At 43.0% G+C, this 13096-nt stretch overlaps 1 protein-coding gene across 1 annotated transcript; it reads left to right on the top strand.

Moving 5' to 3' along the window:
* The first annotated feature begins 2966 nt into the window (after positions 1-2966).
* LOC130108388 (keratin, type II cytoskeletal 8-like) lies at positions 2967-6653 on the top strand. The gene is made up of 7 exons (XM_056275298.1): positions 2967-3473; positions 5152-5360; positions 5499-5559; positions 5670-5765; positions 5904-6068; positions 6183-6308; positions 6429-6653. Exons 1-7 carry the CDS (start codon positions 3084-3086, stop codon positions 6651-6653), a joined length of 1272 nt encoding a protein of 423 aa, XP_056131273.1. The 5' UTR covers positions 2967-3083.
* The last annotated feature ends 6443 nt before the right edge of the window (positions 6654-13096 follow it).

Consider the following 13096-nt stretch of genomic DNA (forward strand, 5'->3'; position numbering starts at 1 on the left):
AAAGCTAATCTTCAAGTGTTGACAGACATCAGTTTCGGGCAACTTGTCCCAGTGATTTTAGGGTGAGTTGTCACATGTGACAGCTTGTGTCAACAACCAACCAAGCCTTTCCAGGCTCCATCTCAGACCCTGTACTGCCGCGGTACAGCATCAGCCCAGCCTGGTTCCTAGTCCAGCACCATAAGCACCAGCCATCTACCCTTGCCACTAATATGGACACTGACCAAGGACTGCTGGCACAGAAGAACATGTTGCAATATCATAATGCTGGCATACACAACCAGCTCTCTGATGAAGAAGACAACATAAAAACACCGCTTTTCACTGAAGTATCAGTGAGGGAGGAACTGTAAATTGGAAAAAGAAGAAACAATTAGGAAACGGGCAAAATTTAAAAAGAAAAACAAGACTCCCTCCTACAACAAGCAATTCTGCAAAATCCAAAATGACCCTTGGAAAAAAAAGTTCCTCTCATAATCCAATTGTCCGTAGGTGTGAATTGTGTGTGTGTGTGTGTGTGTGTGTGTGTGTGTGTGTGTGTGTGTGTTTCTCTGCCTTCTGCCCAACTGGGTAGGCTGATGGGCCAGTTCCATCTGATAGGCTCCAGCCCCCTGCAACCCTGAATCAGATTAAACGAGTTGACTAATGGATGGCTTTGCTATGTCATTCATATATAACTGCTGTGTTCATGCAAGTGGAGTGTGATATGAGTTATCAGCAGGCACAAATTATCATTGCATCTGCATATCTGCCATTATTGTTCTCTTTCACACACAAAACAAACAATTTGCAATATGTAAGCAGGTTGTTAGTTAGCAGGGCATTTATTATAAATCAATAAAAGATGTGGGGCACCCTGGGAGCCTCATACCATGACTGACATTTATGGTTGTCATTGCACTGGTGTTTGACCACTTGAAATCCCAGAGATTAATTTGTTATAAAACGGTTTCTAGTCCTATTGAGTCAGTATCTTCTCCACTGCTGCATTTAAAAATTATTTTTTTTTAAAATGACTCAAACTTATTTTCTACTTACTCATGTTGTGGTATCTTTTGGCAAAGGTCTTGCATGAGCTTTGTGTGTCATATCTTCTTGCAAGCCACCACACATTGCCTCTTGGGCAAACTTGCCCCACTTGGCTGCCATGGTGAAGATATAAAATGCGTTGCATCATTTTTCCACATGAAAGTCTTCTTGGACAGTAGCCATTAAAACCAACATCTAAAGTATTTGATTTGGATATTCATGGATTAACTATTGTCATAGATGTGCTGGTGATAAAAAATAACACCATAAGACATTAAAATGCATGCACGTTGTTGAGACAGTAGCTTTACCATACATGTAATTCATGATAGTAGCAGGAACTGACTTGATGCATGCTCAATAATCCAGGTAAGACTGTCAAAGAAGGTTGAATCAGTTCATCTGGACACAACCTTTATTGACAGGTATGTTTCAGCAGGAACTATATTAATGCCATGAATGATCCATGTCTAACGTTTTTCATGTTACATTGCTAAAAGACTATATACACTTTGAGTTGTCACGTGTGTGTTTTCTCTATACTCCTTCTCTCGGTAGTATTACATTTAAACCTCACCACTGCCGGTTCAACCTTGCCCTTTACTACCCTTCTCCACAATGTGCTCGTTGACACAGACTACTATGGCCTCGCCCTCTGCATTGTAGCTGTATAAGTCATTGGCACCGCATATTATTCAATTATTTACACAGGCTCGTGAGTGCTTGCAGAGTTAGCTAAGGAGTGTTTATGGTAAAAGATGGCACATCATGAGAAAATAAATTGTAGTGTTAAGGTGTGTGCTGTGTGCTGTGGTTGAAAAGGGACTGCATTGCCTGCAATATTTCTGCAAGGAGAAGTAAATGGCTTGTGTACCGCATAACTGATCAATTAATAAATATTTTCCGGGGGGTTTATTTGTGTTGGGACTCAGAACTCCTGCCCAGAATTACCAGGGAACAAAACTGGCAGATTCATTTGCTTCTATTCACTGTTTAGTAAAACAGAGATAAATCTTTATGGTAAAAGTTTCACACCACAGTAGAAATGAAAGACATGTGCATGTGAAAAGTTAGAGTGGAACGAAAAAGAATGAAGGCCTCACCTATAAGAAAGGTGACAAGAAGAAAAAAACAAAAACTATAAGCACAGAACTTGTCAAGAGAAAATTTTGCTTCAAAATTTGAAATATGTGGTACTTATTCGGGGGCAGTTTTTAAAACTGCAAGAGCGCTCACCGTTTTTAAGTTATTTAATCAAATCAAATCTTAATTCTGCACAAAATGGTGCATGGGGAATCTCACTACATGTGGCAACCCATTTGGCAGCATGCTTCCCCTTTGGGACGGGAGAGGTGTCTCTAAATTTTCAGTTTAATTAACGTGCTAAGATGTATTTGCTGTGCCGCAGTGTAACGCTTATTACTTATTATATGAGGGTATGAGTATAACAAAAATGAATCTTTTTTCACTCATCCGCATTCCAAAATAAGAGCTGTGAGTCTTTAATGCTTTGACATAAGTAAACCGGCTTAATCGTCTATATATTGCTGTTGTCATTTCACATTCTCTTTGAGTGTTAGCTATATGTTAAGACTTAAAAAATGTAAGTATGCTGTAAAAATGTGCAGAGAAAGTCCTTTCACTCATGTGCTTTCCACAAAAGGTTGTGGCCGTCTCTTTCTTTTTGTGTGAAGGGTGTGTTCGGGCTTATCTCCTGACAATCCCTCCCTACCTGTTTTACAGGACAGGCCACTCCTGCCATCCACCCTGAGGCAAGGCAAGCAGAGGTGGACGGGTGGGTGGATAGAGAAAGCGAGAGTGCAGCTTAAAGTGAGAAGTAGCTGAATGTTGTAATTCCAGGTGGAGGGCCCCTCCCCTTTGCTTTGCACAGCCATAAAAGCAGACTGAGACAGCAATCAGACACTCAGAGGGACTTGACTCTCCTTTCGAGGCCTGCTTGTCTTCAGCCACCCTCCAGTTATACACAGAGTCTTTTTGAGACTTCAAGCCTTTTGCTTTTAACAGCAGAGTCAGTTACCCTTAAGATTGCAACCATGAGCACGAAGTCAGTCAGAGTTTCAAAGAGCTTCTCCAGTCAGTCCCTCTCTGGACCAGGCACCTACTCCAGCGGTATGTCTGTGCGCCGCAGTGGGTTTGGTGGTGTTAGATCAGCAGGTGGATATGGAGGTGGTGCAGGGGCCAACTACTCTTACAGCAGCAGCAGCAGTGCTGGAGGTCTGGGCCTTGGCATTGGCAGTGGCTTTGGCAATATGTATGGCGGTGGCATGGGAGTCGTATCTGCCCCTATCACAGCTGTCACAGTCAACCAGAGCCTCCTGGCCCCCCTGAATCTGGAGATTGACCCTACCATCCAGGCCGTTCGCACACAGGAGAAGGAACAAATCAAGACCCTCAACAACCGCTTCGCCTCCTTCATTGACAAGGTCAGCTCCTTTTAGTACTGTCTGCTTCTCCTCTGTATAGACAACTTAGCCCTCATCCTATGAATGCTGATTCAGTATCAATCAGTCAAAAGTGAATCCTTGCATTTCGACGCTTTTCCTTTGTGAGCATTTCTGAGTGAATAAAACTCGATAGAAAAGTCAGTGTTATAAAACTCTACTTTAGTCCCACAATTAAGTGTCACTTATTAGAGATGGTTATTGATGAGATATTTGTATCAGTCAAAGTCTAAATCACTTTACTTCTGATCCCGATCAAAGAATTTCATGTGGCATTAGCAACACACCCCTAAACATTCCTTGATAATGGTGAAAACTGTTTACCGGGCACAGACATGCAGCTCTTTTTGCTGACAGGAGCTTTCACTGACATGTCATAACTATCCATAAGCTCAGGAATCTGGGCATGGGGCTGGAAACACACAAGAAAAAAAAAGGCGAGAGAGCTATCAAACTTATCTCTTTTGTGATCCATCCATCAATGAATAACTGCCTCTGGGATGAGTAAAGTTTTAAAACTCAAGTTTTTTTTTCTGATTATGCATCACTCTATCGGTTGTCACTGGGTACCCCACCCTTTAGGTTACCTATGAAAAAAAGGGACCCTGTACTTTTGACTTAGCCTGCAGTGGCCTTTCTGCCCACTTTCCAAATATGGGTGTGGACTCTTATTGGTCTGACTGGCCCGTCTCATAACATGGAGACTAGCAGGTGTTTTAGGGATCTGCCATACAAACAGAGTCCAAAGTCTGGTGACTGCCTATCACCAAGCTATTACAAATGCCAAGTGCAGAGCAATAAATTACTGCATAGCCTACCATTTACTCCGTGTTTGCACTGGCAAGCCAACTGCATACCGAGTTTCATTTGATAGTGTAGAGTGATAATTTATAAAGACCTTAACCTGGCACTGAATCAGCATTCAATACAAAGTAAATAACCCTTGAAACTCAGGTGCTTTGTGTTCTGTGGTTTATCTGCCACACCTAGTTTTTTATGGTTGGGTGACTGTGCGGCCCTCTGAGCTCAGCAGAGCATCTGAGATGAGTCATAGTCAAACAAGAGATAGGTGAGATGTTGAAAGCCACACAGACACAATAAACTCCTCCCTTGTGGGGGAAGTCTGGATCTGCCAGAACAAGCATATGTATCTTTCTTTTCCTCTTCTGTTTTGAGAAAGAGGAATAACAATGACATACTATGTACCATGGCAGGCTATCAAGGATATAATCTTATTTATACTTCCCAGGATTTTAGCTGCAATGACAGGGTGAATACCCAGAGAATGCCATATGCCTCCATGAGTTAGAGTGAATGCTGACAGGGTGGGGCAGTTTAGGCCCAACACTATGATGCTATCTACTCAGCAGTACAAGTAAAGGTGTGGTATTTTCATATGTCCCTGTTATTCGGTAAAACTTGACATGGAGGACTACTGCAAAGTGGCACACCCTTAAATTCATTAATCTGTTATTTGTCTTGGTCAGAATGTTTCAATCGTGTTTGTATGTGAAAGAAATGAAGGAGTATTGAAGTTATGACTGTGGCACAATTTAATCCCTGCATCCTTATTTATAGATTCCTTCATAACACCAAACCCAGTAAAATTAGAACATTTTACAATTATCTAAAAATCTTTCCTGTTTCTGTCCATCTACAGGTACGCTTCCTGGAGCAACAGAACAAGATGCTGGAGACCAAGTGGAGCCTCCTACAGGACCAGACCACCACCCGCTCCAACATTGATGGCATGTTCGAGGCCTACATTGGCAACCTGCGCAGACAGCTTGATGGGCTGGGCAACGAGAAGGTCAAGCTGGAGGGAGAGCTGAGGAACATGCAGGGCCTGGTTGAGGACTTCAAAAACAAGTGAGTGTTGGCATGACATAGTCCATACATATATAAGAATAGAATATACAGTGATAACAAATACTGTCCAAACACAACATTGTTTTCAAGATGGGCCAGAGAAAATGTTTGCTAAAATGTTGCCTTGTCTTTCAAAAGGTACGAAGATGAAATCAACAAGCGTGCAGCAGTGGAGAATGAGTTTGTGCTGCTGAAGAAGGTGCGAATAAAGACAGTTGTCCCATTTTCCACTGTGGAGTTTGAAATTGCATAGTTCATAATAAAAAATATATCAATGAATAAATAAAAATTCAATAATTCTCTCTCCAGGATGTTGATGGTGCCTACATGAACAAGGTTGAGCTGGAGGCCAAGGTTGATGCCCTTCAAGATGAGATCAACTTCCTCAGGGCCGTCTATGAGGCTGTATGTACTACACCATATTGTTAAACATCACCCACATACATGCTGAAAGCTACTAGTTATCCAGGAGTAGCGACTAATTCATGAAAACAAAAAAGAAAAACCTTCATCTGTACTTAAAAATATCCATTGGTTCCCCAGGAGCTTCGTGAGCTGCAGAGCCAGATCAAGGACACCTCAGTCATTGTGGAGATGGACAACAGCCGTAACCTCGACATGGATTCCATTGTGGCTGAAGTGCGTGCTCAATATGAGGAAATTGCCAACCGAAGCAGAGCCGAGGCCGAGTCATGGTACAAACAGAAGGTGAGTGAAAAGCAAAACCAACTGAGAGAAACCGGGTCATGAACCTACAGCTGATTTGCTTTGCTAGTTTCTCGATCATGTTTCTCATACACTTTTCTTGTCCCCCCCGGCTAGTATGAGGAGATGCAGACCTCAGCTGGACAGTATGGTGAGGACCTACGCTCAACCAAGACTGAGATCGCTGAGCTGAACCGCATGATTGCCCGTCTTCAGAATGAAATTGAAGCTGTCAAGGGACAGGTATGTTTCTGCAACCTCTTGCATTCTGGCAAGGGCCAAACATAAAGAATACTAAACAGTTGATAAAGTAATCAGCTGTTAAGGGAGAAGTCTAATTCCAAAGCATTTGGTTTTCTGCAGAGGGCTAGCCTTGAGGCTCAGATTGCTGAGGCTGAGGAGCGCGGTGAGCTCGCAGTGAAGGACGCCAAGCTCCGCATCAGGGACCTGGAGGATGCTCTCCAGAAAGCCAAGCAGGACATGGCCCGCCAGGTGCGCGAGTACCAGGAGCTGATGAATGTCAAACTTGCCCTGGATATCGAGATTGCCACCTACAGAAAACTGCTGGAGGGAGAGGAGAGCAGGTAGGCTAAAACACTGAATTGTAATATATTTTGTTTGTCATAGCTGCAGCTTTTTTTGCATGCTGCCTCAACCTTCATTTAAACACTATGCTCACAATTCTTTACTCTGTCAATAGACTGTCATCTGGTGGCACCGCTGCAACCATCCATGTGCAGCAGTCCTCTGGAGGTGGTGGTAAGTCTCATGTTGTTACAGTGTCATGCATTGCCATTCATAAATACCATAAGCAGGACTGCACCAACAAATTACATTGACTGCAGAATAGTTCAATGAATGACTCCTCTCTCTCGGTCCTTTCAGGCTACTCCAGCTCTAGCTCCAGCAGTGGATTTGGCTATGGCGGCGGCAGCAGCAGCAGCTTGATGGGAGGTTATGGAATGGGCGGTGGTGCCACCATCACCAAATCTTCCATCACAAGCACCAGTAGTTCAAGGCGTAACTACCCCTTCTGAAAACCTTCAATCTGTTTAAAGTCTGTCCCCTTCTATGGTGCTATCTAATACTGTTAAACAGTGCCAATTAAGTCATTGAAATTCTAGGGATACAAAGAGTAACTTAAACCAACTCAGACTAAAACCTGTCATTTGCTTGTGTTACACCGCCGCCATTATGCTTCAATGATCAATAGGTGCTCCCTCTATATTGCACTGTTTAACATTATTGACAAGAACTTCCGACAACAAGTAAGCCTTACAGACATGTCAGGTCAGCAACTAAGTCCAAAAATTTTATTTTCCTGCACTGACATCCTGGAGAAAAAGTAAACAACAGAAACAAAGAGCTAGAGAAAATGTTAAAACGTTGGCAGTGAAAGCATTTTTAAAACACCTGATGTAATGCTCTCGGTACATGGCTGTGACATTAGACTTGTGGAAAGCTTGAGTTTACTTCATATGGCTCTATCTCCATTACAAGGTGTCAGAACTGTCTCCATGTTCAGTGAATGTTCCCAGTCCTCCTACCTACATGGTAGCCTGAGCATATTTCAGAGGGACAAGTCTCTGACCAACAAAATGTGGTCACTCAAGAAATACACAAAATCAAATACTCAAAAAGCTTATATGCATTAAGCCATTCTGATTTACTTTTTACTGGTGGGTACTCACATTGAATTGGTTAGTGACTTGTTTCCCTTAGTGTTTTGTAAATGTTTTCTCCAATGCTTTATTTTGCTTCTCCTTACCATCAACCTGAAACTATGTTGAAACCAGATTTATTTTCTTCAAGTATTCATAGCAACATGTCTGCTGTATGTTGCTGCAGGTAAAGCATGTGAGGAAAAAAATAAATCTGAGGTCTAAAATCCAAGTTTATTGTCTTTATTACTACGTTGCCACTTTATACAATCTATAAGGGTCATACTTAAGGTTAGGAACATTAGTCGGTGTCTTAGCAACAATGGCATTTACTAATGATACTTCTGAACAAGGCTGAACAAGACGGAATACATATGCATGAATGAGAGGGAGGACAGTGGAATGGTGAGGATGCAAGTAGTAGAGGTGACAAAGGAGTATGAGTTTAAACACTTGGGGTCAGCTGTCCAAAGTAACTGGGAGTGCAGAAGAAAGGTGAAGAAGAGAGTGCAGGCAGGGTGGAATGGGTGGGGAAGAGTGTCAGAAGTGGTTTGTGAAAGAAGGGTACCAGCAAGAATTAAAGAGAAGGTTTACAAGATAGCTACAAGATGGCTATGTTATATTGTTTGGAGACAGTGGCACTGATGGAAAGGAGATGGACAGGAGGGGATGGACAGGAGGCGGAGTTGGAGGTGGCAGAGTTGAAGATGCTAAGATTTTCATTGGGAGTGATGAAGGAGAAGGAAGACAGGATTAGGAACAAGTTTAATAGAGGGACAGCTCAGCTTGGATGGTTTGGAGACAAAGCAAGAGAGGCATGATTGAGATGGCTTGGACATGTGTGGAGGAGAGATGGTGGGGATATTGGGAGAAGAATGCTGAATATGGAGTTGCCAGGGAAGAGGAAGAGAGGAAGGCCAAAGAGGAGGTTTATGGATGTGGTGAGGGAGGACATGCAGGTAGCTCATGCGACAGAGGAAGATACAGAGGACAGGAAGAAATGGAAATGGATGATCCGTTGTGGCGACCCCTAACAGGAGCAGCCGAAATTAGTAGTAGTAGACTTCTGAACAAGGCTGTCTTCCATCATGGCTTTATCCAAAATCAAATACTAGCACAATATGTTGTACACAATCATTTTATATGTTTTTAGCATGTTCAAAACCATAGTATGCACAAAACGGAACATGAAAAACATTAATATGTCATACTATGTACATGCAGGAAAATTTCGGAGTATGCAAACACCGGACACTACGCTGGCATAAATCTCCCACAATCACAATGCATTGCGACACTTCACGACAACAATAGCGTCACAACCTTCTTTTTTTTTCTTTTTTTTTTAATACAAGTTTGGGAATAAATACAAAATGAAGGATGGAAATAAATCAACAATGGTGGAAATGATGGTACAGTACAATTGCGTGAATATAATATGAAGAGATATCAGAATAATGAAAGACAGACTAAATAATATTTTACATACAAATCAAAAAGCACAAAAGAGAAAACAGGGCAATTTGAAAGGAGCACACGAAAGCAAGGTAAGAGACCTCAAAATAGCAAGGACTGAGATATAAATGTGTACAATATTTTAGCTTTTCTGTTCGTTTTTTCCATATTTTTCAACGACTTAAAGTAGTTGGCAAAGCTATGCAAGAAAAAGGTGAAAGAGGGAGTACCGCCATTCCATTTACAAGAATGCATATTATATTTACCCAAAATAATTATGAAATTAACAAGGTCTGAATGTTTTTCATCTAAATTGACCATAAAATAAATGTCTCTATGTGTAAAAGAAGGTATGCTATCCAGTTTTAAAGACAACCATTTATGAATATCAGACTGTTGTAACATGATATTTTATTTTGGAGCTTTATTTTGAAAGGACTGTCTGTTTCCGGTATGTATATATATGTGTGTGTGTGTGTGTGTGTGTGTGTGTGTGTGTGTGTGTGTGTGTGTGTGTGTGTGTGTGTGTGTGTGTGTTTTATGCTGTATTGCCAGGTCCGAGGATTCCCGCGGAATTGGGCTACTTTCAAAATGTTGCCGCGGGTTTTTTTTATTTTTTGCCTGTGGGTTGAGGTTTTGCATGCAAGTTACATTAACTGTATATTTAAATGAAATAATTTAAAAATAGGCTATATTTTAATTTAAACACATTTCAAATTCAGCAATTTACACAACTATAGCACTGATACGATCGTACTCAACTCCTAATCTTAACCATTTGTGAGAAACAAACCCAACTAACTCCAGATCCGCACTTACACACATGGCCACGGGACATGCCCCTCAGCTGGCGCACAGAGTGAGCCTGGGCTCCTGCCTGACTTCCGCCTTCACGGTGACTTGTTGAGCTAACGGAAGCTACACTACCTAGCTATCAATGCGGGAAGAAAGAGATGACACCCGGTAAATGGGCAAAATATGGAAAAAGATACAATAAGGAGTGGGAAAGTGAAAACGACCAGAAGGATTGGATAGAACGTGTGGCCGAGGATGAAACCAAAGCTTTCTGTCGTTACTGCAGATTCGAGCGCATCATGGTGATCTCCAAACCCACAGCAAAATGGAGAAACACATTCAAGTTCTGGTATTGGGCTGTTTTTGGGCTAGTTTTAGTTGACATTGGGCTAATTTTGGGCTAGCTTTGATTGGCCATTGGGCTGGTTTTCTCACAAAGACCTGGCAACCCTGGTGTTACGCCCTCCAACTTGTCGGATGTTCACAGTGCACGCTGCTGCATATTACTGTCGAGTTTTGCCAGTCCTAGACAAAGTTAATTCAAAAGACAAGAAGTTGTCGTGGGGTCATTTTCTCTAAACTGGAGTTACCACATATTTTTGGCGACGATGTGAACTGTTTTTTCATGGACATGTCGTCCCGTCTTTGTTAGCTGAGCTAGGCTACAGTGTGCTAGTTAGCTAGGCGGCTACGCATGAGCGGCAGTGCCGAGGAGCAGTGTGGGGATGAGGAGCCTCGTGTGCAGATGGCTACATTTGGGACTGTCAGTGAGTTTGTGGCGAGAAATGAGGACTGTTAGCCTACCAGTACACAATAGTGTACAGAGCAGGAAAGAATAATGCAAACGCCAACGTGCTGAGTCGGCTGCCTTTACCTGAGACACCTGGTGCTACATATAGTATGTGCCTCCAGAGACTGTGTTTTCATTGGAGAGGCTGTCAGAAACATCTGTGGAAGCAGCCCAGGCCAAGCAGTGGAACGAGAGGGACCCTGTCCTGTCCCAAGTAAAGACTTTTCTTTTACAAGGCTGGCCCAGGGTTGTGGTAGGAGAGGAGCTGAGACCTTATGCTAAATGCAAGACAGAACTGAGCCTGCAGGATGGATGCATTTTCTGGGGTGCAAGGGTCATCACACCTCCCCCTAGCCATTCACAGATTGTGGAGGAAATACATGAGACTCATCCAGGTGTGTCGCGGATAAAAAGCCTTGCAAGATCATATGTCTGGTGGCCAAAATGGCTCAAGACCAGGACAGCAAGGTAAAATCATGCACACAGTGTCAGACAAATCAGAACATGCCACCACCAGTGCCCTTGCACACATGGGAGTGGCCAGACTGCCCCTGGTCTGGGCTACATTTGGACTTTGCCGGCCCGTTTATGGGGCAGATGTTTCTAATAATGGTGGATGCACACTCAAAATGGATAGAAACCCACATCACGAGCAACATCACAGCCCACACAACCATAGACAGACTCAGACAAGTGTTTGCCATACACGGGTTGCTGGACACTGATAATGGCACAACATTCACCAGTGAGCTGTTCAGTGAGTTCATGCAACAGAATGGAATTCATCACATACGGACGACTCCTTTCCACCCAGCCTCAAATGGTTTGGCTGAACGGGCTGTGCAGATAGTGAAGGAAGGCCTGAAGTGGATGACAGGGGACTCTCTTAGCACACAGTTTTCACGTTTCCTGTTTAAATACCACTTCACACCACAGACTACAACTGCATGCACTCCAGCAGAGATGCTGATGGGTCATAGGCCCAAAACAAGATTGGACCTGCTGCGCCCGGACATGAAAGTAAAAGTGGAAAGGAAGCAGGAAAAACAGGAGGGACATAATCAACATGCACGAGAGAGACAGTTAAAACCAGATGACCATGTCTATGTGAGTAACCTCAGCAGTAACAACAGTCAGCAATGGCTACCTGGGGTTATTCTCAGGCAGAGTGGTCCAGTCTCCCATGTTGTTAAGCTGACTGATGGACGTGTGTTTCCCAGACATCAGGACCATGTGCGCCTGCATCATGATACAGGGTCAAAGACAGTCAGTTCCACGGAGCGTCCTGTGGTGAGACAGACTACTGGGGGAGCGTGTCTGCCAGAGACTTTGCCAGAGAGAGGGAATCAGGTAGAGGTGTCAGTGTCCTCCGGAGAGGATGGATGTTCTCACACTAACACACAGACGCAGAGGTGTAAAAACCAAGTCCAGAAAGTAAAAGTCCAAACCATGTATTTGCTCCACTCATGCACTACACCAGCAGATTCTAGTCAACACCACTCCTCAGCTAGGTAGGGAAAACTTGCTAATTAAATCAGCTGGTTTAGTAACATGGTTGGAGCAAATGCACGGTTTGGACATTTACTTTCTGGACCTGGTTTTCATGCCTCTGCGACAGACCCCTCCCAGGCCCCCAGCGTCAGATCCACCTAAAACTCCCTCACCAGTGGCACCTACTGGGTCCCTGGGGGTAGTGCGCAGGTCACATTGCACCCGCAAACCTCAAGAAAAACTGAATATTTAAATGGACGGTTTTGGGAGAATGAATGCTAAATCACCCATGTTTTTTTCAGTTGTTATATGGGTAAGTTGTTGCTGAGACACCAGTATAGGTTTGAGGTGTACATCAGCTAAAAACAAACAAAACTAAAAAGAAAACATTACTGTTATTGTTTTGCAGGTTCATCTACACGTTGGAATTTAAAGGGGAATAAGTGTTGTAACGTGAGCTTTTATTTTGGAGCTTCATTTTGAAAAGACCGGCTGTGTTTCCGTTGCGTTACGCCCTCCAACTTGTCGGATGTTCACAGTGCACGCTGCTGCATATTACTGTCGAGTTTTGCCAGTCCTAGATAAAGTTAATTCAAAAGACAAGAAGTTGTCGTGGGGCCCTTTTCTCTAAACTGAAGTTACCACACAGACCAAAACAAATCAGCGTGTAAGCATTTAAAATAGATGGCCAATAGTTTCAGCTTCTGAAGAACAAAAGATGCAAGGATCCACGTCAAATTTAAATCTTGTGTGATGAAAATCACTTACAGGGTATATTGCTGGTGCTATTTTAAAGCGGGTTTCTTTGACCTTAGGAGCAATAGGACAAGATAAATAAA

The sequence above is a fragment of the Lampris incognitus genome, chromosome 2 (genome assembly GCF_029633865.1).
Source record: "Lampris incognitus isolate fLamInc1 chromosome 2, fLamInc1.hap2, whole genome shotgun sequence".
NCBI classification, from domain to species: Eukaryota; Metazoa; Chordata; class Actinopteri; order Lampriformes; family Lampridae; genus Lampris; species Lampris incognitus.

Bases quoted from the DNA above. Each gene is read 5' to 3' on its own strand.
- LOC130108388 (XM_056275298.1), top strand. From the start codon at position 3,084: ATGAGCACGAAGTCAGTCAGAGTTTCAAAGAGCTTCTCCAGTCAGTCC. The intron at 3,474-5,151 runs GTCAGCTCCTTT...GTCCATCTACAG, and splicing joins TCGCCTCCTTCATTGACAAG to GTACGCTTCCTGGAGCAACA. The intron at 5,361-5,498 runs GTGAGTGTTGGC...GTCTTTCAAAAG, and splicing joins GTTGAGGACTTCAAAAACAA to GTACGAAGATGAAATCAACA.